This window comes from Paroedura picta, chromosome 7 (assembly GCF_049243985.1).
Source record: "Paroedura picta isolate Pp20150507F chromosome 7, Ppicta_v3.0, whole genome shotgun sequence".
In the NCBI taxonomy this organism is placed as follows: domain Eukaryota; kingdom Metazoa; phylum Chordata; class Lepidosauria; order Squamata; family Gekkonidae; genus Paroedura; species Paroedura picta.
Genome location: NC_135375.1, coordinates 85,053,754 through 85,077,195, shown reverse-complemented (window position 1 = coordinate 85,077,195; position 23,442 = coordinate 85,053,754). Strand labels below are relative to the sequence as shown.

Genomic DNA, 23,442 nt, shown 5'->3' with positions numbered 1-23,442 from the left:
GAAGGAAAATCTAAATTGCCCAAAATCCAAACGGAAATTGCATTCTGTGTAGAGGGCAGGGACTGAATCGACCTGGGATTGGAATTAAAGCTCCATGCAGTTTATACCCTGGGGACTGTAAATGTAGGTTTGAAAGTAGTTCTTCTGTTTCTTCTGGTAGCAAAGAGATACTTTTTTTCCTGAATAAAAATAGGTTGCATACTTTACTGTTAGATCCGAAGAGGGTTTCTTTAAGTGTGTACAAGGAGAATTATACAACCCTTCCCCATGCTTATGTATGAATCACTGTTCCAAATGTATTTCCAGATTGAAAGAAAGAAAACTGAATCATGCAAAAAAATGAAAACAGTACTTAACATATACTGCTTTTAGAATTCAAGGCCTCATATTCATTATTTTATTACTCACAATATCCTTGTATGGTCAGATGCTCTTATATCCCCATATTGTAGGTGGGGAGCTGTGCAAACGTAGCTTACCTAAATACCATCTGTTGAATTTGTGTCAGAAGGGAGATTTGAACTGCCAGTCTTCCAAATTAACAGCTTAACTCATACAATATATTAGATATAACATGTACACTTCTCAGAGGGCAGGTAATTCCTTTATATCATTCCATCAACAGTGACCAATCCTGTTATGCCCTATATAGAAATGGCAGTTGAATAATCTACCCTACCCGTCCTGGAGAAAAACCAAGGTAAGGACAAGGAATCAGAACAGTGTTTTGGAATGACTGCACTATAAGCAACAATACATGTTGCCAATACCCCGTGTCCAAGTTATAAGATCTCTAAGCAACTGGGTTTTGCAATCTGGTATGGAGAGATCAAGGACAAGAGAGAATACAATCATTGTGTAGGTATGGCTTATTGTGTCCATCTGTCTCCTAGGACTTTTGGTCTCCCTCCCAACAGATTGGTAAGAAAGATCTGCCAGGTATGGTATTTATTGTCATGTGGAATTGCCTCCAGATGGAAGAGATTTTCACTCTACACCTTTGAATGTGTTTGAGAGTAGGAGGTAGGAAAAAGTGTTAGGCATGGTCCACCTGAAGTGGCAGAGACTTGAGGAGAAGAATTGACTATATCAGTGGTCCCCAAACTTTTTATCACTGGGGACCACTCAACGCCTTTTACTGAGGCCCGGTGGGGGGGGGTAGTTTACTCCTCTACTCTCAACCACTGCCCTAATGCTCTCTGATTGCTATGGTAATGTTTAAACATCCCTTCAAAATAAGATGCAGAGATGCCACAACAATGAACATTAGGAACATTTTATTTTCATGGAAATTTTAACTCATGACCATGACAAATCAATGGGAACCCTGAGCTTGTTTCTCTGCAATGAGATAGTCCTATCTGGGGGTGATGGGAGACAATGACACCCGAAGTGTGTTGTAAAGGGCCGGGGGGGGGGGGAGAAGGCATCCTTCGGGGCCCACCTCCAATTAGTCGAAGGACCACATGTGGTCCCTGGCCCACAGGTTGGGGATCGCTAGACTATATCACTTAAGTTCAGACTGCAAATGGTTATATTTTGGAGTGCTGCCATATAGTAAAGACTTCATGCAGATTGAAAAGCAGCACAGCAAAAAAGTGGAGGGATAGAACTGTTTTTCTCCAATGTCCTATTTGTGAAATATTCAGAAGTGGTACAATCCATTTTGCCATCTTGGCATTCCACTAACACACAATCAGCCATGCCTGTTTCTGTTTAAACCAGAAGCCTTTATTAGCTGATTATACTGTTCACCAGAGAACAAAGAAGAAATAAAGGCAATCATATTGATTTTTTGGTAGTCTTCATGTCCTAATTTGTTGCTAAAATAGGATTAAGACTTAATCAGCTGAGGGGGAGTTACGATCTAGAAGTTAAACAGTATTTTCATAGCCTTGGAAAGCAATTTCCGTCTCATGGCTTCCCCATCAGAAATTACTGCTCAGGTATCTGCGTGAACTCCATAAAAAGCTCATTTTCCATTGTAAACTTGAAGATTCCATAGAAACATTTGTAAACACATTAGGGTTATCTCTCCCCACCCCCATAGTATTATAACTGTTTGGGCAATCAGGGAAGACAATTACAAGACTTTTCCAGCTGACTGGAAAAAGAACCCATGCTTTTATTCTTAGCAATATAATAATAAAAGCAGTGAAATAACCACCATTAATAGGGTCACCATCTCCACACTGAGAAATACTTGGAGACTTTGGGTGTGGAGGCTGGGGAAAATGGGGTTTGAGGATCGAAGGGACTTTAATGGGGAATAATGTGATAGTCCACCTTCCAAAGGTGCCATTTTCTCCAAGAGGACCTTAGCTGTTAACACAACATGGCGTAGTTATTTGCCACTTGAGAATTAAGACGTATGTATGTATGTATGTAGAGCCTCTTGTGGCGCAGAGTGGTAAGGCAGCCGTCTGAAAGCTTTGCCCATGAGGTTGGGAGTTCAATCCCAGCAGCCGGCTCAGGTTGACTCAGCCTTCCATCCTTCCGAGGTCGGTAAAATGAGTACCCAGCTTGATTGCTGGGGGGTAAACGGTCATGACTGGGGAAGGCACTGGCAAACCACCCCGTATTGAGTCTGCCATGAAAACGCTGGAGGGCGTCACCCCAAGGGTCAGACATGACTCGGTGCTTGCACAGGGGATACCTTTACCTTTACCTTATGTATGTATGTATGCATGCATGCATGCATGCATGCCTGCATGCATTAATTTACTAAAAAGACAAAATGTTTATAAAACATTGGGATATTGCTTGCGGGTGGTTATTTTGCATGGGTTCCTCATTTTAAATTGGTGGGAAAAAGAGCCCTATGCCATGTAATGGTATTCTGGGAGTGTACTTTACTGGCAGTCTTTAAGCAGTAGCTGGACAGATACTTTTTATGGAGGCTTTAGGCTGATCCTGCATTGAGAAGGAGATTGATGGTCTATATCAGGGGCTGTAGTCCATGGACCAGAGGTAGTCAACCTGTGGTTCTCCAGATGTCCATGGACTACAATTCCCATGAGCTCCTGCCAGCGGCTACAATTCATGGGAACTGTAGTCCATGGACATCTGGAGGACCACAGGTTGACTACCTCTGGTCTATATGGCTCTTTCCATCTCTATGGTTCTATGATTCTTTATGACTGAATTCCTAGATGTTGGTGTTTTTCCCAGTTTAATAAAACAACCTTTTAAACTTTCTTCCATGCCCATATTTCATGGCTTCAATTGTCAACCCCTAAAATACAGTAGGAGTTTTGGTTTGACCCCTCCCCCCAACCTGAATATGAGAAAGCTTCAGAGTACCTAGAGACATCCCTTGCTACTCACATCCTGGCTCTGTGAAATGTAGGCAAGAAACCTCACTCTTTTGTTTGTGGTGCTCTCCAAAATACATTGATAGTGTGGTATGAATAATAAGGACTACATTCCATGCATCAGCACCATCAACACGGCAATAGATGCAGTAGCTAAGACAGGAGAATATCATTTTCTCAAGGAACAAAATATTATGGCTTGATTGTCAGGAAACAACAATATCCTCACTCCACAAGTTTGTCCTTGTGTGAAGACATCTGCATCCTTCCTCAACAAATCACTATCAACTGTGCATGTACTGGGAGGGGGCTTGGAAAAACCCACGGGCCTTTGTGGATTTTATAGTTTCATAAGGAATATTAAGGCCATAAAGGTAAAGAGAGATTTCAATTGGGGGGGGAAGGTTTCTTTTCTAAAATAATGCCCATAATATCATCCTTGTTTTCTGTAGTTACCCAAATAACATGTAATAATAATGGCATAGTTTTGGTAGGGAGAGGTTCAGTTTCCTAGTAGTTTTGGTAGGGAGAGGTTCAATTTCGTTGACATTTTTTGAAGCATTCATCAGCAAAATTGAAAAGGTGCCAGAATTCAGTCACAGCATCTGGAAAACCCAGAAAATATCTTCAAGTAGAAAACATTTCCAATTTGTTGGAAGTCTGCTTTTAAAAAAGCTGTCAATGATGATTGCTTACTGGATAGACTCTTCACCTGCTATAAGACAATTTAGAGTTAAATCAGAAATTGTGTATAATGGGGTAGAAGTGACACACAACACTTCAGAGCTGAGTTTCCGCTTTATATAGCCAGTATCAAAAGGAGATTAGTTTCAGTGTATCTCACCCTCCCATTTCTTATGTCCAGATGGTTCTTTCTGTGCTTTGGGGTGAGTTTATGAAATGAAGCGTCCAAACTTTAACGGCCATTTTGACTCGCTTCAGTGGCTGCTTCAGCCACAAGTTATGTAAGCATTTCTTAAAAGTAGTAGTCCTAAGCTCTTACCCTAAAACTAATGCTGCCAGTGATTAAAGGATAAAAATAATAACTATTGATAATTCAGCTCACAAAGGTCTACACAGAATTCTTGCAAATGGCAGAATGGATTAGCTTCATGTAAGAACCTGCCATTGCTTGCAACAAGTGTAAAATCAAGAATACCCTTCCTTATATTTAGCATGTTAAAAAAACTTATTATTACCATCTTGCTATAAATTTATAGCAGTGTTACATTAATTTATCTATAGATGTGCAAAGGGAATATATGATTAATAATTGTAGGTAAGCAAAGGGTGTCATTATGCAACGGATGACTGTTTCTGTTTGCTATCTTTTCACCTGAGACTACAATATTTATTTGTTTGTTTATTTATTTATTCGGATTTCTGCAAGCATGTGACAGGAAGTAGCACAACATCAGATGCAAGCAACAGAGTCATGTGATAGGAGGGAAAGGAGCCAGAACCTGAGTTAAAAAGGAATACTTTCTGCCACTGGAATATCTTAACTGCAGAGATAAAACACACAGTCCTTGTGATGCCAGGTCTGGAGAGTCCCTCTTTTGTTTAGGCTGGTGGCAGCAGCATCCAGTGTGTTCTTCGGTAAATCACATTATGAATCTACCCATTCTCAGTAGTGTGTATGCTTATAGATGTATTTGTACCTAAGGAGACTCAGAAAGCATGTACCTAAGGGATGCATAGACAGTTTTGTAATGTTGATGGCTAATTAACAGACTGTTCATGCTGTCCTTATGTGTCTGTTGTCCATGAACTTTGCTCAATGAGAGCAATCATTCTGCTTATTCAGCATGCTGTTTCCCATAGTTGCCAACCAGATGAAGAGTTGAAGAAGAAGAATTGGTTCTTGTATGCTGCTTTTCTCTACCCGAAAGAGTCTCAAAGCAGCTTATAACCGCCTTCCCTTTCCTCTCCCCACAAAAGACACCCTGTAAGGTGGGTGAGGCTGAGAGAGCCCTAATATTACTAGGACAGGGCGCTTCAGCGGCCGTTCCCGCCCGAAGCAGCCAGCGCCACGGTGGGGGAGGGGAGGTGTGGGCGCTAGCATGCCGGTTGTTGCGCAGGCGCAGAGCTCTGGTGAGCCCAAGGTCACCCTGCTAGCTGCTAGCTGTGGGGGAGCGGAAAGTCAAACCCAGCTTGCCAGATTAGAAGCCCGGGCTCCTAACCAGTACAACCAAGCTGGATCTCTTGGTGTAGTGGCCCAGAAAAGTATATAAACTGTATAACAGATCAAGCCCTTCCCTCCAGCAACTGACATTCTGAGATATACTACCACTGGAGCTACCCACCTTAGCCATAATGGTTACTAGCCATTAATGAACCTGTGACAGTGATTTCCACAAGATTACTATGCATTTGTGGAAGGCACAATTGCTGATGGCCATGCACATTCTTTCTAAACAACAGCATGAAAGACTGCAAGGTGAAATGACCTACAGAACTCAGATGTGAATAGCAATGCTGTGTGAAAGGTAAATTTTAGGATATAATAAGGTAGTAGGTGAGACTTATGCAGTACGATATGCAGCCAAGAACAAAGAATACATATGAATATCATTACTTTGTAGAGAGCAATGTCAGCACAACTGCCTTGACGTCTTAACACCTCCTGCATGTGCTGTTAAATGGTCTGCACAGCTTTATGAGCTTAGACTTCATTCACTTTGCACTAATATTTCAAGGACTACTTTGGATTTTGCATGCAGTGTAGGTCACATAAAGGAGCAGATGACTGTACAGAGGATTGCTTATCTGGGAGGAATTGTAGGCACAGAATTCTATTATTTTCCACTTGTTTGACATCACCGCTTCAAAATATTTGCTTGCCTTGTAAATGTGACTATTAAAACAAGAAGCTGGAAAGAGATAATTAAGTTTGTTGTTAATGAATGTAATCCTTTTGTGTGTGTGTGTGTGTTTGTATGATGCAAATTGTACAATACTATGCAGAGCCTCTTGTGGTGCAGGAAGGTAAGGCAGCTGATATGCTGTCTGAAGCTCTGACCATGAGGCTGGGGGTTCGATTCCAGCAGCTGGCTCAAGGTTGACTCAGCCTTCCATCCTTCCAAGGTCAGTAAAATGAGGACCCAGCTTGCTGGGGGGGGGGGTAAAACGGTAATGACTGGGGAAGGCACTGGCAAGGCCATCCCGTATTAAGTCTGCCAAGAAAATGCTAGAAGGCATCACCCCAAGGGTCAGACATGACTCAGTGCTTGCACAGGGGATACCTTTACCTTTACCTTTATGCAGAGTTATCCTGGTATAAACTGATTAATTTTAGCAGTCCTAGACTAGAACAACTCTGCATAGCAACTCATTGCAAATGTATTACAAAATAGTTTATATCTTTCAGACATGTGGATCTGTGAGAACACAGTTCTTGAAGCAGCAATACCCACATTTATTTAAAGTACAGTCTTCAGCAGAGTTACCCGTTTTAAGCCCAGTGAATTCAATGGATTTAGAAGGGTTTAACTCTGTTTAGGAATACTTCGTACTCCGGACATTTGGACTACATGGGAACCGAGTCTTCCTCAAGGCTGTTCCATAGCTCTCCCATCTTGAGGCTGTTCTATCATCATTCATTATAATTGGTTCATAGGTCTCCTAACTTGTGTTGCTTGCCCAGAGGGTGATTAGTTATTGATTTTGTGTTCACTATGTAGATCATGTTCACTAGTGCCACCAAACATTGTTTATATTCATTGCTTTCCTGCTCTTGGGCCTTTTCCTTCTTTTGACCCTGATTCCTGGTCTCCGTTCTTCTGCTTTGCATGAACTACTGCTCTTCACTGTTGATATCCAGTACTCTCCCCCACCTAGCACACTTTTCCCTCATAGCTCTGCTCATACATACCTCTAATAGTGGGTGAAACAGAAAGTGGTACAAAAACTACAAGTTCTGTTCCCATCGCCAAAAGGTTTCCTACCAAGCAGGCCAGTACTGGTTCTCATTCCTTAGTATGGTGAGGGATGAGTCACACTCCAAGTGCTACTGCAGCAATAGTTCTATCCCGGAGCCAGATTGTATCAAAGGCTTTATTTCTGTTCTAGTATTGTCAGCCCACAGGATAGGATGGTGGCAGAGTGGGAAAGGAACCATATCATTCCCCCAGTCTTCCTTATAAATATTGCCACAGTGATGAGGTGCCACACAGGTGGAGCACATATTGTTCTTGCTTCCCACACATGTATTGCTGCTCATGGGGACAAAGAGTTCAAACTGGAGTAGGAGGAAACCACTTTTTTCACCCGTTCCGCTGTGTTCCTCCTCATATTCATTACCAAAGCAGTGTGGGCTCTAGCCACAGGGAAGTGGCTTCCATGCTGCTCTGGTAAATGTAGTGAGTCAGGCTTCTGCTGGAATTATGTCAGTAGAAGTGACACAGATAGTGTCTCTGAGAAGAGTAGCACATGTGCAGATCTAACAAGTAAGAGACAGATTAAAAAAAAAAACACCCACAAACATAAAAACTGTGTCCAGGTATTGGGAGCAGAAGACTGCTGTCATATATGTTCAGGAGAAGGATGTTTAATTTTAATTATTAACAGCTCTTTGTTAACTCTGTGTGGCTGTGATGGAGAGTAAGTGCTTTTTCAACCCCCACCCCCTCCACCAGCCCTCCTTTTTTGTCATAACAAATCCTAGTTGCTTACTTAATGAGTTAAGATTAGGAAAGGCAAGATAGTAGGTCATAATGTTATGTAATTTTATCTGTGCTATTTTTGGCAAGTGATGTTTCCTTTAAAAAATGCCCACAGTTCAAATAACAGTAAATGTTAGGCCTGCTGTTAGCTAACATTTGTAATTTGTGGTGATAGCAGAACCTGAGAAAATTGGCATATTTGCCTTGGCAACTCAAATGGGTGTGCCCTAGATATGAAATATTGGAAGGTATTCAGAATTTTCAGGGCAAGTTCTGTTTTGATCTATGGGGATTAGTAATTGGAGTGGGCTTCTACACTGGTTTCATGATTGGTTGGTGGGAACTGCAGTTAGCAATTGAGAGCTTTGCACGTCCTGCTGGACTTTGTGACTGTCAGTAACACTCCTTTCTCTTTGGCCCATCCAATGAGACTGCTGCTAGCTCACCTGGTATCAGGATTGCTGCTTGCTCACCTTGTATCCAACCTCCTAGATGTCAGGTGCCATCTTCCACAGCTAACAGAGTTCACTTCCTGTATCTTGAGCACAGTTGCTATGTCTTAATTTGACATCCTCCTTTTATTTCCTGCAATATGCAGCACCTGGGCAGACAGCAGCACCCTCCCCCCCCCAAAAAAAAATAACAACTTACAAAATATTTTCTTCCTGAGCTGTTCAAATGTTTTAAATTGTCACTGGAAATGTGTAATGATGGATTGGAAAAAAATATGTTTGCCTGTGTGAGTGTTATGGGTGCACTTGAGGTGTTAGACTAGGGACTGAGGGACCTCATTTTGAATCCCTGCTCTGTCATAGAGATTCAGGGGTAATCTTGAACCAGTGCCTCTCTCCTCAGAAATATTTATTGTAGGATTGTTGGAAAAAGCTACAGAATCCCCAAGGATTTCAAGTAAGATATGTAGAAATCTGTAGAAATGTTACATGGCTATGGATTAGTGAATCGCTGGACAATGGATAATAGAAATACTGTTAATATTCCTCTCATTTTCCCTACTGGGTTCCCTGTTTGCTCTGTACCTCTGTCTTTGGAGAGGTCTAAGGTCAAGGCTGATGTATTACCCACCTTGGCTTACTCTTTTCAGGTCCAGGGCAAAACTGTGGGTAGATATTACGATGCTAGAGTTTCTTCTCTTCAAGCTTGAATTCATGGAGAAAAGAACTGGAGCAAGAGATGGCACCTCAAAGGAAGCAGGCTAAAGGAGCAACTGTTGAGACAAAGTGTGAGAGGAAAGATAAGGTCCCTTGTGTTGATACCACCAGGTCTCACCATTGTGGAGGTGCCATAGTTGCAGATGCCTATGTTGCCCCCTGCTCTTTTCTCCTGTACTTGAAAAGGGCTCTGAAGCCCATTTACTGCCCTTAGCCCTGGGGAACAATGTTCTTCGTTCAAGCCTTGATGTCCCAGGTACATTTCTGAACAGTGCAGATGTAAGGATGGTTACATAATGGTAGGATCAACCCTTCCCCCCCCAAAAGATGACAACTTTTATTTAAAGCTCAGCCAAAGTCTCGGTGTAGGATACATATTAAGAAGCAGTGTTGGTTTTCAGATGTACAAATTCAGCAGTGGCAATTGACACAGTTTTCTAAGAAAAGGCATGGCCTCATGCACGCTTTCTTTGTTCCGTACAGCTTACAGTCCTGTGGGGGTTGAGGAGCAGGAGACTGGGATACAGTTTGGACATTAGGTAGAACTGTAAAAGTTTTGACAGCTCTGTTCTACTTCCCTGTGGTTTGAACTTTGCAAAGGGGAAAAAGTAGGCTACTTTAATTTTCTTCCTCCATTGTAGTTTTGGTCAGAAGAGAGCTTCTTTATGAATGTGGGAAGGTATGGCCAAAGGAAGTTTATCTAGTGGCTTATCATATTGTTTTTAAGAGTATATCATTAGATTAAGATCTGTTGGCAGTACTTTAATGCCATGCCCCCAGAAGGCACTACCATCTGTCGTTCAGTTTGAGCTATTTTTACTGCAACACCTTTTACTTCACCTGACCTTTTAATTGGGGCAGCCCTTATTTTCTGATCCCTGACCTTGGTCAATAATGTTTCTCATTTTGTCATAGCAAGAGACTTACTGTTTTCATATATTTATATATGTACATTTACTTCTGCTTCTACTTCCTCCTCATTCACAATTGTTAAAATTAAATGTGAATTCAGATTGACTAGATTATATGCTTATAAATGAACACAGACTCATACGGCTGTTGTCTTGATGTCTGAGATAACCATTTTGTGTGAAGAGAGCACTATGTGTATTTTTCAGCTTAGGTATGTGGAAATGGACACACACACGAGAATGATCCAGGACTTGGGGACCAAGCCCTATGAGGAAAGGCAGAGGGACTTGGGAATGTTGAGCTTGGAGAAGAGATTAGAAGGGGACATGACTACTTTCTTTAAGTATCTGAAAGGCTGTCACTTAGAAGAGGACAGGGAAAGGTTCCTGTTGGAAGCAGAGGATAAGACCCACGGTAATGGATTTAAACTACATGTAGAATGATACTGGCTATTGCAGGGCTGGGAGGAATTCACAGTCAGAGTAGTTCAGCAATAGAATTGGCTGCCTAAGATGGTGGTGAGCTCATTGTAGTCTTTAAGCAATGGCTGGACAGATACTTATCCTGGATGCTTTAGGCTAATCCTGCACTGAGCAAGGGATTGGACTAGATGGCCTGTATGGCCCCATCCAACTCTGATTCTTTGATTCTGTGATTCTGTATATTATTGGTACACATGGATGCATTCTGAATCAAGGAAATATGCCTATTGCCCTATTTACATAGGATGGGGTCACCAAACACTGTAGTGACTGAACATGGCTAGCCTGAGAGCAAGAGACTTTAAAGATCATCTGCTCCTGTGTAACCTGCCACAGTCAGTCAAGATCACCAGCAAGCTTGTGTTCCTTCTTGTAGTGGCTGGATGGCCGGCTACCCGAGAAAGGGGTCTTCTCAACAGTGAAACCTTCATGTTTGAAAACCCATCATTTTTTAAACTCACTTAACACTCAGCTTTAGGTTCAAGTGAGTAGCTGTCACTCAGCTTTAGGGTTTTATTTTATACTCTAATTTGTTCCCAAGGAGGTTCAACTGAAACCCCTACTCCTGAACTTGTAAAGACTGTAGACATTATTTCCAAAGGCTCTCAGTGTTCTTTTTCCCTCACAGAATGACTTGACACTTTCATTTATTTGGCCAGTTTTATGTTATTGACTGTAGAATTTATTGTTGCTTTTGCCGGCTGCTTTGATTGGTTCTCAGTTTACATTTTTACTGCTTGTTATTGGTATCGTTCTAGTTATTCTTGGATGCATTTTTAGACTACTGCTTTCACTTGTCTACATAACATCAGGGAACATCAAGAGCAGCCTGGAGAAAAGGAGGTTGAGAGGGGACATGATAGCCCTCTTTAAGTATTTGAAAGGTTGTCACTTGGAGGAGGGCAGGATGCTGTTTCTGTTGGCTGCAGAGGAGAGGAGAGTAATGGGTTTAAACTTCAAGTAAAACGATATAGGCTAGATATCAGGAAAAAGTTTTTCACAGTCAGAGTAGTTCAGCAGTGGAATAGGCTGCCTAAGGAGGTGGTGAGCTCCCCCTCACTGGCAGTCTTCAAGCAAAGGTTGGATGCACACTTTTCTTGGATGCTTTAGGATGCTTAGGGCTAATCCTGTGTTGAGCAGGGGATTGGACTAGATGGCCTGTATGGCCCCTTCCAACTCTATGATTCTATAATTCTATGAAATGCTTAATTTACATCAGATATCCTGCTCATTTTAGGCTATTTTTAAATGTTTTTGTTAGAATTTGGATACTGACCTACTGCCCTTCCAAAATCATTGTGGGATTTCTATAACTGCCCTTTTGAGATGTCCAGTTTATGCTTTAAGAAATGTACCTTTCATACCTGAACAATAGCTCCAGTTTTCTGTATGACAGCAGAAATGTAGCCTTGGCAGTGACATGCCGTGTGATGAGCCAGTATTGCTAGGCCTGGAGTTGTGCTTTAGAGAATAAAAACAAATTTTACATGTTTCTCTTTGAACAGTATTTAATATTAATAGGGTAGACTTCAAAGTACTTATTTCCCCCTGTTTTTGTGAGTATTGGATTTTTTAGTTAACTAATAGGCTGATAAAGTCTCTCAGATGTCTTTTTCTCTATTCCCATAAATCCACAAGAGCCTCTTGATAGAAAAGCTGCCCCTGCAACATACTTAACTGCTTTCCAAAGAACATTTCACCCTTCCAAGTCAGTGGGCTTGTGCTGATACTCTGTGAATGTCCTCTAAGTCAGGGGTCTTCAACCCCCGGTCCGCGCCCCGGTGCCCGGTACCAGGCAGTTAAGGCTATGGTACCAGGCTGCCAGCGGCCGCACCTGCCCTCCCCTCCCCCCCCAGCGAGAGGGGGGGAAGAGGTAGGCGCGGCCGCTGGCACGCTAGTGACGCAAACGTGCATGCGCGGAACTGCCGCGCATGCATGTTTGTGCCCCCTGCTGGCATGCACGTTAGCGCCACCTAGTGGCGAAAACGCGCATGCGCGGCAACTGCGCGTGCGCATTTACGTGCAGCTGCTGTGGCTGGGCCGCTGGCTCTCTCCCACCCTCGGAGGTGGTCCCCGACTACAAGAAGGTTGGGGACCACTACTCTAAGTGAGCTGTGAGGGTTACAACTGCCAGATGGGGACTAGGATTCTCTTGGAATGATTTCTGCGCTGCAGGTTCAGTTCTTTTGGAGAAAATGGCAGCATCAGAGTGCAGACTCTTTAGTATATGATAGATTCTAGGAGAAATCACTCCACTGGTCACTGCACCCAGATTTCCAGAAATTTTTCATGCGGTTTGACAACCCTAATTCTGATCAGAGAGAGAGGTGGATACCCACACACACCTTTGGTTCCCATTTAACACCCTGAACAAGAACAAAAGGGACAGACTCACCTAGGGCCTTGGCAGCCTGCCAGAGGGCAGCCATCTAACACAGCTCAGCTTACCTGTTCCCCTTACTAGCTCCTTTGACCCACCATCCATCAAGCAAAGAGGAATGGGGAAGAAATGACAGCACATTTCAGCAAAGGCACTAGCCTGGTGAAATGCTCTCACCATCAAGATCAGGGCCTTGCAGGACCTTGGACAGTTCCAGCAGGGCCTGTAAGATAGTGCTATTCTTCCAGACCTACAGTTAAGGCAAAAGAGTGCTGAAATCCTGGCCTTCTTGTTCAAAACACCAGCCAAATTATATCTGAGTTTGACTGTTCAATCTACACCAACCCTCCCTCTACAAAAACAGAAGCAGAATTATTTTAATATAAAGTATTATACTATTATTCTAATGTTTTAAATAAATGTCGTTACCTGCTCTGAGCCCTAGGGAAAGGACAGACTTCTGCACTAGCACCCCCAACCTCCCTCATGCTTGGAATGTGGAACCCATATGATGTCAGCCCATCATACGATTGGTGCCCAGGACAGGCTGACCATTCAAGCAGATGGTAGGTGTCCACCACCCCTCCTTGTTTTGTGTGAGGACATATAAGCACCAACCAGCAACAAGGCTCATGCACAAAAAGAGTAATGGTTGATCCATGTATTTAGTGACTAAAATCTTGGTAGAAATGGTAGGTTGTCCCTTGAACTAGATTTCCGAGTAATTAAATGTTCCATATCAACCATGATCAGAGCTTGACACCCATAAGCCACGATTGTCAACATACTTCCACCAAAGAGCATTTTAACTGGCAACCGCTGCCTCATAGAGCAAAGGCATTTATTAGTCACTATACTAGCAGGTTTTCATGGCAACATACAAAGTAGGAAGACAGATGAAAATATCATGTAAAATTGAAAGGTATGTTTATTTATTAATTTCATTCATTTATTGTACTTAAAGCCTGCCATTTCTGGGATGGATCATGGCGAGTAAAAAAAAATCAGATAAAGCCCCAATAACTTCCCCCCCCCATTAAAATCCAGCAAATCAACCCACAAGATTAACGTCAAATAATAACCATCCCCCTACCACAGTCCAGCAGGCTGACACCTGTTATGGGGATGGAGTGGTGACTCGCCCAGTGGGCTGACATAGTCTGTTGAGCTGGTCCAGCTTGAGAATTCTACTTTGTTTCAGATTTCTACAACCCAATCCTGTTGCTTATTGGATGTCCCATCCTGTTGATTATATTGACTTCCATTTTGTATAACCTGCCTTGAGTCACAGTGAGAAAGGCAGATGATAAAGAGCTAAGACTCAAGCACACTGGTCTCCCATTTTTAAAAAAGACTGAGATGTTATTGCAGGGGTGGGCAGTTTGAACCGTGACCATGGCACAGATTGGGGTCTTCAACCCTTCACCCAGTTTTTTTTCCCAGTAGAAGCCTCCCACATCAACTGCTTTTAGCCCTGGGATTGAATAAAGACAAGCCCTATAGTCCCAGTGTGTGGTGCTTCTTCCTGACTTTAATAGCTTCCCGCACTGTAAAATAGATAGCGCTAGGATGGTTGTTTATGGGGCAATAAACATTATACATTTAAGAGAGTCTGTTGTTCTAATAATTCCTTTTGAGTTAGCCTTCTTCAACTAATTATTGCGATTCATCTGGTTGTGGAATTTGCAGTCTTAGTCATAACTCTGGTGTCAGTATGAATTTTCCATTACATATCCTCCCCATGATTTCCAAAGGTACTTCTGTCATGGGGTGTTATTCTTCTTCCTTGCCTTTAAACAGTAAGGAAGAGAAGGGGTCACGAATCAAACATATTTTCTGAAGACCGTGGAACAGCTTGTTCTGACAGCTTGGGAAGCAAATGGGAGGCTGGGTCTATTTCACCATACTACAGAACCACAAAGGGCCTCCATGTTTTAGGTGACCACTGCATTAACTACCAGCAAATGACAAGACAAGAATAACATCCCACTATAATTAGGTAGCTTTTCATACAATGGACAGTTGCATTTGTTTCTCTGGGATAATTCAGGTGCCACGGTAAGAATTTGTCACACAAGAGAATAGCTCTTAGCTATTTTATCTCTGGAAAGTGGCATTGTCCTTCTATTATTTGTTTTCCCACCCTCTCATACTCTTTGAACATCCAAAAAATGCTAAGGCATGTTGCTAAACTCATACCTTGGTATCAGTGATTTTTAGTTTCTTTATTTAGATTTACATACCACCTTCCCTTGAAGCTCAGGGTGGTTTACAGAGAACATAAATTGTGTTATATAGTTTGATGACTGTCAATTTATAATGTTAATGATGTCATTATGTCTGATGATCAAAGACAAATGAAAACAGATCTATGTTGCTGCACTACAGAAGTCTTAATGCTAAATTTTCTGTGTACATATAGCTCATTTCAACCATTATGACCACACATATTGGGAACTCACCAACAGAAGTGTGTTTTATCTGCCATGTGGATACACCCTTTCTGCATTCCATATGAACAGATTCTGTGTGCAGGTATAGCTTTGGTATATGATATCATTGCTTCTTTGCAAGTGCTCTTATTAATACAGGCTACCTTTGTATACAGCCCATCGCCTATTAAAACAACATGATTTAATTACAAGCATTGATGTAATTTCTAGCACAGGGTATAATTTATACGACACTATATTGTATTCAAATAACCCGGCATTCTGATATTCCATGGGGAATCTTTGCTGTATACCTGCTGCTACTTCAAAATGAATTGCTGCTATTTTGGAATTGAACTGCATGTTTCAAAATGCATTTATGATCATTATTAAAATTGTTTAAATATACATATATATTAATTACTCTCGTTTTAAAATTTCTTTTAGTAAGTGTGCACTGGAGCTCGGACTGTGAGTTCAACTGTTCCCCTTGTATCAATGGATGCCAGTCCCACAAAGTAAGCATTTTTATATTTCAGTTGACTGTATTAAAGGAAAAAAGGCAGCTTGACTTTTAAGTTTATGAATGGGCTTTAAATTTTTACTCATGATGCCTTTGTTATCTTAAAACAACAGGTAAGCAGCAATGAATTTAACTTGCCAAATTTACTGTGGGCAGACAAGAGAAGTGCAGGCAGAGTCCCATTCATGCTGTTAAGCATCAGTCCCATTCATGGAGTTAAGGCGTTTTGCTTCCTTCCCCTTTGATAAGCTGCTCCTGATGGTGATGAGACCATCTAGAATGTCAGCAAATGTGTAGCGAGGGGTGTTGCTGTAGGGGTGCTGACAGAAAACAAGGACTTTTATTTGTGCATGGACTGCATAGACTGGAACAAGGTGTAGGAAATTACACTAGCAAAACACCAAGCAGGCCGTGAATGCTTGGCAGCCATCTGGCTTCCTTTCCTGTTGTACACTGATCAGAATTCCACCCAACAGAGTGGACTGGATCCCACTACTGCCTTCAGCTATGTGAGGAGTCTTGCTCCAGGAGCAGCTTCATTGCTAATATGTGAATTGTGTGAATTGTTGGAAAGTGTAATTGAAGTGACTCTTCATAAACATATGTAAGAGAAGTTATGACTCACCAACCTTTATGAAGCCATGGAGGACGTCAATGAAATACATGGACAGACATGATGTAGCAGGCAAGTGATTCTTAAATGAGCTATAGGATGATCTACAAATCTGAGGGGTTGGGTTCCCATGCCTTTTCTGGTAATTCAGGTAGCTTCTTCTGAAAATAGCTTTTGACAATTGGTGGATGATCATTGTTTTCTACTGTTCACCCCTGTCTGAAGATCTTATTCCCTCCCTAATTTTTACAACTGTGGCTGATAGTAAATAGAAATGAAACAAATTAGACTCAACTATCAGGCATGAGGATCTCATTGAATGTATTCTTTAGTTCTCTGCACTGTACGTCTATATCAAATGTAAATCAGGTAAATAGGAGTTTCCTCGTATGGAGTGCTGTTTTGATCCCCTCCCTCCCAGTTTGTGACGGATTTGACATTAATGTTCCATACTTGGTGGATTGTAGTGGATAAGAAACACTGGAATTTGGAAAAAAGGTTTTTGGCAGGCCCTCAATAATAATAAACTTTTTACAGTTTACTAAATGGGATGAATTCATAATAAATGGTAAAAGGGTTCCAGTTTAAACGTATGTCAACATGCACATCAGGTGCACATTCTGAACTTCACGTATGGATTGGTGGAGTCTGAACTGGCTGTGCATTTTCGGTAACAAAAATCTTATGTGAATAGCTCTATGAAAATATAACATTGGTAGCAGTGAAAAAAGGAAGATTATACCATGGATTTTTAATATAACAGGGTCAGTGTCTCAGTGGTTTATGTCACAGTTACATTTGATTTACTGTGTATTGTTCTGGAAGGGAGGTCTCAATGTGTGTGTGCGTGCGTGTGAAGGTTTCCTTAAAAATTGTGTGTGAGATTGGAGAGGCTAAGGTTGGAGAGGACCTCAGCAGGTACAATAGAGGCCACCCTTCAAAGAAGCAATATTCTCTAAGAGAACTGATGTTGTTCATCTGGTGATCATCTGCAATACTTGGAGATCCCCAGATGACACCTGGAGGTTGGTAGTCCTACAGCATCCCATCTGTTTCATTCCTAACCCAGCAGGTGGTTCTAAATGTCTTAACGTTCAGTTTTCTAGATTATGAAGAAGAATTCTCTCTCTAGTAACTTACTTCATTATCTTAAGTTAATAGAAATCTTCAATTGTTTGCATATTTTTTTTATTACCTAGGAACTATGATTGAAACATGCTTTCAAGGATTATTTTTACATCTATTCCATTTATGTAGACAATGATCTTGCTTTTCCAGCTGCCTTGCAGCTGAATCATTACTCATGGTGAGAGGTTTGGGGGTGTTTTAGGCTTTTAGTGTCCATTAGAAAAGACTGATCAATAATAGGATGAGCGCATTTTGTTCACAAGTCACCATTTAAATGAATGTCGTGCAGAAGAACCACTTTCCGCCCTGCCTGAAGTGCTGCTGAGTGAGCAGGTACTTTCAAGTGGAAGTAGATGCATTTGGAAAATGGAATGGGCAAAAAGGGGTCCTGGCTTTCCTGATGGTGGATTATAGAGCTTCGTTCAAGCTGCTTCTTTCTTTCTTTCTTTCTTTCTTTCTTTCTTTCTTTCTTTCTTTCTTTCTTTCTTTCTTTCTTTCTTTCTTTCTTTCTTTCTTTCTTTCTTTCTCAAGAAGTTGAATCAGCCTCCACTCAGCACATTGTATGACATACCTTACAACTTTGGGGTCATTAGTAAGAACCTATGGGGAATCAGCCTCAGTTAGCAAGGAAAACCCTACCGAGCAAGTGCAGCAAGATGAAATAGGTTGTGGGGGCCTTTTGCTTGTGATTTTGATTAATGCTTGAACTTCTTTCAAAACCAGTGTACTGCTATGTTCAGATACAGCTTCCATTTTAAAAATAGGAGAACAAACTGATAGCCTGCTGAAATATGTTCAGAGCTAAATATTAAGAAGAATCCTGTTGGTTTTGTTTCCTACAAGGGGAAAAGCAGACTGGCAAAATGTTTAATTGAATTTCATTATCACCTCCTATTAAACAACTTAAACTGTAAATCTCTTTTGTGTTAATGGGAGATGTATGGCTAGCCAGCTCACTAGACTCTTTACATCAGTAGGTTGTCAAAGGTCCTAGACCTAAGAGGATAATGACAGGGCCCCAAACTAGCCCAGTCTCAAAATAGAATAAGATATGAAAGTGTTCTAAGCCGTTCAAATAAAGAATACTATAAGCATAAAATATAGAAAGCTGTATTGGGCCATGGAAAAAATTCTTATGTCCAGTGGGTGAGGACTGTTTCATTTGACATATCTCCCCTTTCTAGCTCTTTGAACAAGACACAATTGATTAACCATTAAAATCTTAGTGCTTGATTTACTATATGAAATTACTTGATCAAATGAAACTAAGAATACTTAGCTTTTAGGTAGGGTCCAAATTATCAGGGCTCACAATGAGCTTCTTAGCATATTGAGATTTGAGTCTAGGTCTCCCCAGTTCTATACCAACACTATAATCACTACACTAGAATATCTATTCTCATCCAGAATCGTTAGATAGATTTCCTTATGTGCTACATTGAAGATGAGCTAAGTTCTTAATGAAGTGTAGTCCCTTAACTGATTCCTCTGTGTCATCTTCCAGCAAGACTTCTCCTCACTCATTGTTTTCTTCCTACTTTTTCTTAAAATGGCCACCCATGCTTTGGTGTAGGTTTTCTTTCTTTTCCTGTAAAATTGACAAATGAGTGAAGGTGAAATCAGGTGGTCTGTTGCTAGCACAAGGAGACCTCTATTTTTGAAAAAAACCCGATCCATTCCTTAATACCTTTTGCTGAAAACTTAACAGCATTATTTCAGCAGAGACTGCCGTGCCAAAAATATTGTGGCAGGCAGCACTTTAAATGTCAGGTACCAAGTACTGAATTTTCACTAGGCACAGATAGCCAGAGCGACAGGATGCTCTGAGCACTCATTGGCCAGCAACAGCTGAGGCAGAATTCATACCGGAGCTGTGATACAGGAGTTTATTCTATAGGGAATCTGGTTCAGAGAGCAGTCTGACAGAACCTGTCCTGAGGAGAAACTTCATTTAGAGAACTGACTTTACTGAAAATTGATCTACACAGTGCCTAGAGAACTGGGGCAGTGAGAATTTGGACAATGAGATTATACTCCCAATTCAGGCTAAATTAGAAAGAGGATTCTTCTAAGGAAAAGAGGATACCTGACAAGTTAGAAAAGGTGAAATCAGGTGTGAAGATTTCTTCATATTTGTATTGAAATTGCTTCAGACTCTTCAGTAGTCACACTGGTTCTAGAAAGGAGGAGTGATGGTACTAGCAAAACGTGTCTGCCTTCTAGACGCCAGGGAAGTTCAGTGGAACTCACAAAGACAAAATAAAAACAGAAATGTTTGTATTTATTATTATTATTATTATTTATTATTAATTAATTAAACTATAAAAACAGCCACTCTCAGATCAGCTTTCTATTTAAAACTTTTCTATTTAAAAGTAAACTTAACATCTGAAAGAAAAGCCTATGAATATTTCTAGAGCCAATAACAATGAACAAAGAATTGTAAAATATCTGATTTGTATAACAAAAGCTTTAATTCCTCATTCCATCCACCCTATTCCTCTTTGTAAAGTTAAATCTTCAGTGTTTGTTGTTAACAACACCTCAGTGCCATTCTGACTAGCATTAAAGAAAAGAGGGCTCTACACCTTCCCAAAAAGTTCCTAGGCTGAGTTAAACCCAAAAGATGTTTCAGTGATGGGGTGAGGCAGTGAGGTTTATTTTTATAACAAAGAAATGATGCTACAAGGTCAGCTTAGTCTGTGAGAGAACAACATTTTATTTTGGAGGTGGGGGAGTGTGTGTGGGTATGTCATACAGTCATACTTTATTTGCCTCTGTGCAATTATTAGTATATCGTCATACAATAGCTGCTATTTTACATGTCAGCGCTATACTTGTGTTCTCCAGAATTGCTTCCTTCCACTTATGGAATTCTTTGGGTCCTGCAATTATTAGGCACATAATAGTAGTTGAAAGGTTTTTTGGCTTGTTGATTTTCCTGCACTTTATACTTGTTGACGAGTACTGGCCAGTACAGGTATTTCCAAAGTGATATCACATTATTGGCCACCCTCTCATGTCCCCTACTCCCTCTGGTCTCGCACTCCCTTTGGTTCCAGGTTACAAGTTTTCTGTGAACATGTGACCTATTAGAAATCCAGCTATGGATTGGGAAATATCGAGACTTCTGGGGCCTAGGGAGAGGAGGGACTTAAGCAGGGTATAGTTTCATAGAGTCTATTCACCAGGGGAACTGATCCTGGTTGTCTGTAAATCAATTGTAGTAGTGGGAGATCTCTAGGGAGACTGACAATCCTAGCTAGACCCTGCAAAATCCTGGCTGTTTTATCATACAAGAAGAATGCCAGCAGTTGCTAGCCATTATACAAATGTATTAAAATAAGTGATCTTTTACTGTGTAACCTTTGATTTCTATATACATATCCTTAGAAAGTCAAGACCTCTTTAAAAAGCATTTCAAATTGACCTTTTTATAAATGATTAATCCTATTCGAATATTCTCTCCTCATTTCTTAGACAGCATTCATCAGACATGCATCAACAGTGCTATTTTAAAATATGCTAATTATTTTCTAGCATTTTCCCCCAACTCATCCGGTTTATAGTGGTTCAGTCTGGCTTCTAATTTAAAGTTGTTAAGGGCTCAGCTGCATTTATGCGTCAAGATGAGCTGTGTTACCAGATCAGAGATAAATAAGTCATCAATCTGGTGTGTGGTATACTTTGAAAACAATAATCTGTTCATGAGGTCATAGAAAACCATCAGTATGGGTGAAGAACCCTCCAACCAAGAAAAAAATGTCATTATAAGAAAAACAATTTGGCTCTAACACTGATGTGAGGTTCTCAGAGTTAACATAATACTGAAGAGATAGGTCTTCTTTTGATGTAGGCCAAAGCTATGGTTTACTGGGGGAACCACAGTCTTGCATGCTCCCTCCCTCTTCCTATCTTTATACAGCTTTTGCTGCATTCATATTTGGCTAAGTGGGTGGGGAGTGGGCGGGGCCAGTCTGGGTGAGGGGCCAATCGGAAGGCGCAAAGCGCCTTCCGACTGGCCCCTCACCAGGACAGACAGCAGTTCTAGCCAATTGGGCTAGGCCACAATCTAGGCCCTTACCAGCACAGGCCAGAAAAGCTTCTAGGCCCTCACCAGGACAGGCTTCGAGGCCCTCACAAGGACAGACCAGAAACCACGGCTAAGTGGCAGGACACCGAGAATAAAGACGGAGCCTTTCCCTCGGGTCTAGAAGCGCACGGGTGGGGGGGGGGCCTTCAAAGCCCGTTCTCATGAACGGGCTTTGAATTTAGTTCATAATAAAAGACTCACACAAATCATGTTTTGTTTTTATTTAGTTATTTAATTTACTATTTTATTACTATCAGTGTTAAGACAAGTCACATCACCAATGCAAACATCACATGAGAACACATAATATGACTGAGACTACACAGGGCTGCCTTTAAGACTGACCTAGAGCATGGATACATGCGTCCTTATCGGGACCTGTTGAAGGGCCCGTATATGATCTGTCCTTGCTGAGCTGCACTGGCTCCAGATTGAAGACCGGATGAGACTCAAGGTCCTGGTAACCCCAGGAGTGACAGCATAGAAATCCAAATACATTAAAAAAAAACATCTATATACTTTACATCAGCCCCACTCAGTTTATATTTGTTTTAATGTTATAATCTAATGTATCTATTCAAATTTATATTTTTAAAATATTTGTATATGTTTTATTCGATTGTAAACCACTGTGAGTCTCATGAGAAAGGATGGTTAATAAAGTTAGTAGTACTGGTGATAGTAGTAGTCTTCCAGTTGATTGGGGATCCTAGTTGTTGTCCCCCTTTCATCATTTCTTATTCAAACAAAAAAACTGTAGCTGGCTGTGTGTACTGCAAGCCAGGATTAATCCAGGGATGTCACCAGCCATTAGCACATTGCAACAGTAGGACAAATGCCAGAGTAGCAAGTAATTTAAGTGAAAATCTTTTGGAGCAGTTGGAATGTGTTGTCTAAATGTTTTCTGTCCATTAATTATCATCCTCCTTGCTAGCATGGTTTTCCATGTGACCTTTAGGAGTAATAATGGCTGCAGTGTGACCACAATTTGAAATCCAATTGCAAGAAGTCTCCAAACCTTGATTATTGGAAAACCATTCTTATATGTTATGAATTGTACTCCCCTGCCCTTCCCCCTCTTTGTAGTCCTAGGTTGTTGTTGTTTTTAAATCACAGCCTTAGACAATAAACATCAGTGTCAAAAACTTTAATAATCAGAGCCGTGTCAAATGAACTGAGAACTTCTGGAATGCAAAGGCCAGTGGAAACATCCATTTTGACTCTCTGGTTCTAATGGCCATTGCATAAAAATGATTAGTGTTCCTTTGTCTTTTCTTAGTTTTAATTTCAAATGAGATAGGACTCTTTCCTCCACAGAAGTGTATTATGCAGCCAGTTGAAGAGTCTCATTGTAATGACTTCTGCTCCTTTCCTTTTTTATATTACGTACAAACACAACTTTCATATTCTGTCTTTTCCTTTTTTTTGAGCATTGTCAGTGCACTTCAATTTGCTGTCACATACAGTGACACATTTTAGATTGTGCAACTTACTGAAATAATGAAGTCTGTCTTTGACTTCCCTTCATGCCTTGCTCACAACTAAGTATACTGTACATATACTATGCTTTTGTCATCTTGTTTGCATCTCTACTCCTTCCCTCACAAATTTTCACAGAACTATACCTTTGGAAACGGCAGGTGTTCTTCAGGATCGCATCTCTCTGAAGTGCTGGGTGATGACTTATTTAACTCACAAACAATATATGTAATGATAAAAGAAAAAAGAACAG

General features: G+C 41.0%; 1 protein-coding gene across 3 annotated transcripts in view; it reads left to right on the top strand.

Moving 5' to 3' along the window:
- LINGO2 (leucine rich repeat and Ig domain containing 2) overlaps positions 1 to 23,442 on the top strand; it is a 666,496-nt gene that overhangs the window by 264,105 nt on the left and 378,949 nt on the right. For 2 of the 3 annotated variants that reach the window (XM_077345252.1, XM_077345253.1), the window contains one exon: positions 15,801 to 15,871. The exons of the other annotated variant lie outside the window; for it this stretch is intronic. In XM_077345252.1, coding sequence (XP_077201367.1) covers positions 15,801 to 15,871 — 71 coding nt within the window. The remainder of the gene's footprint in view (positions 1 to 15,800; positions 15,872 to 23,442) is intronic. 3 annotated transcript variants of the gene reach the window in all.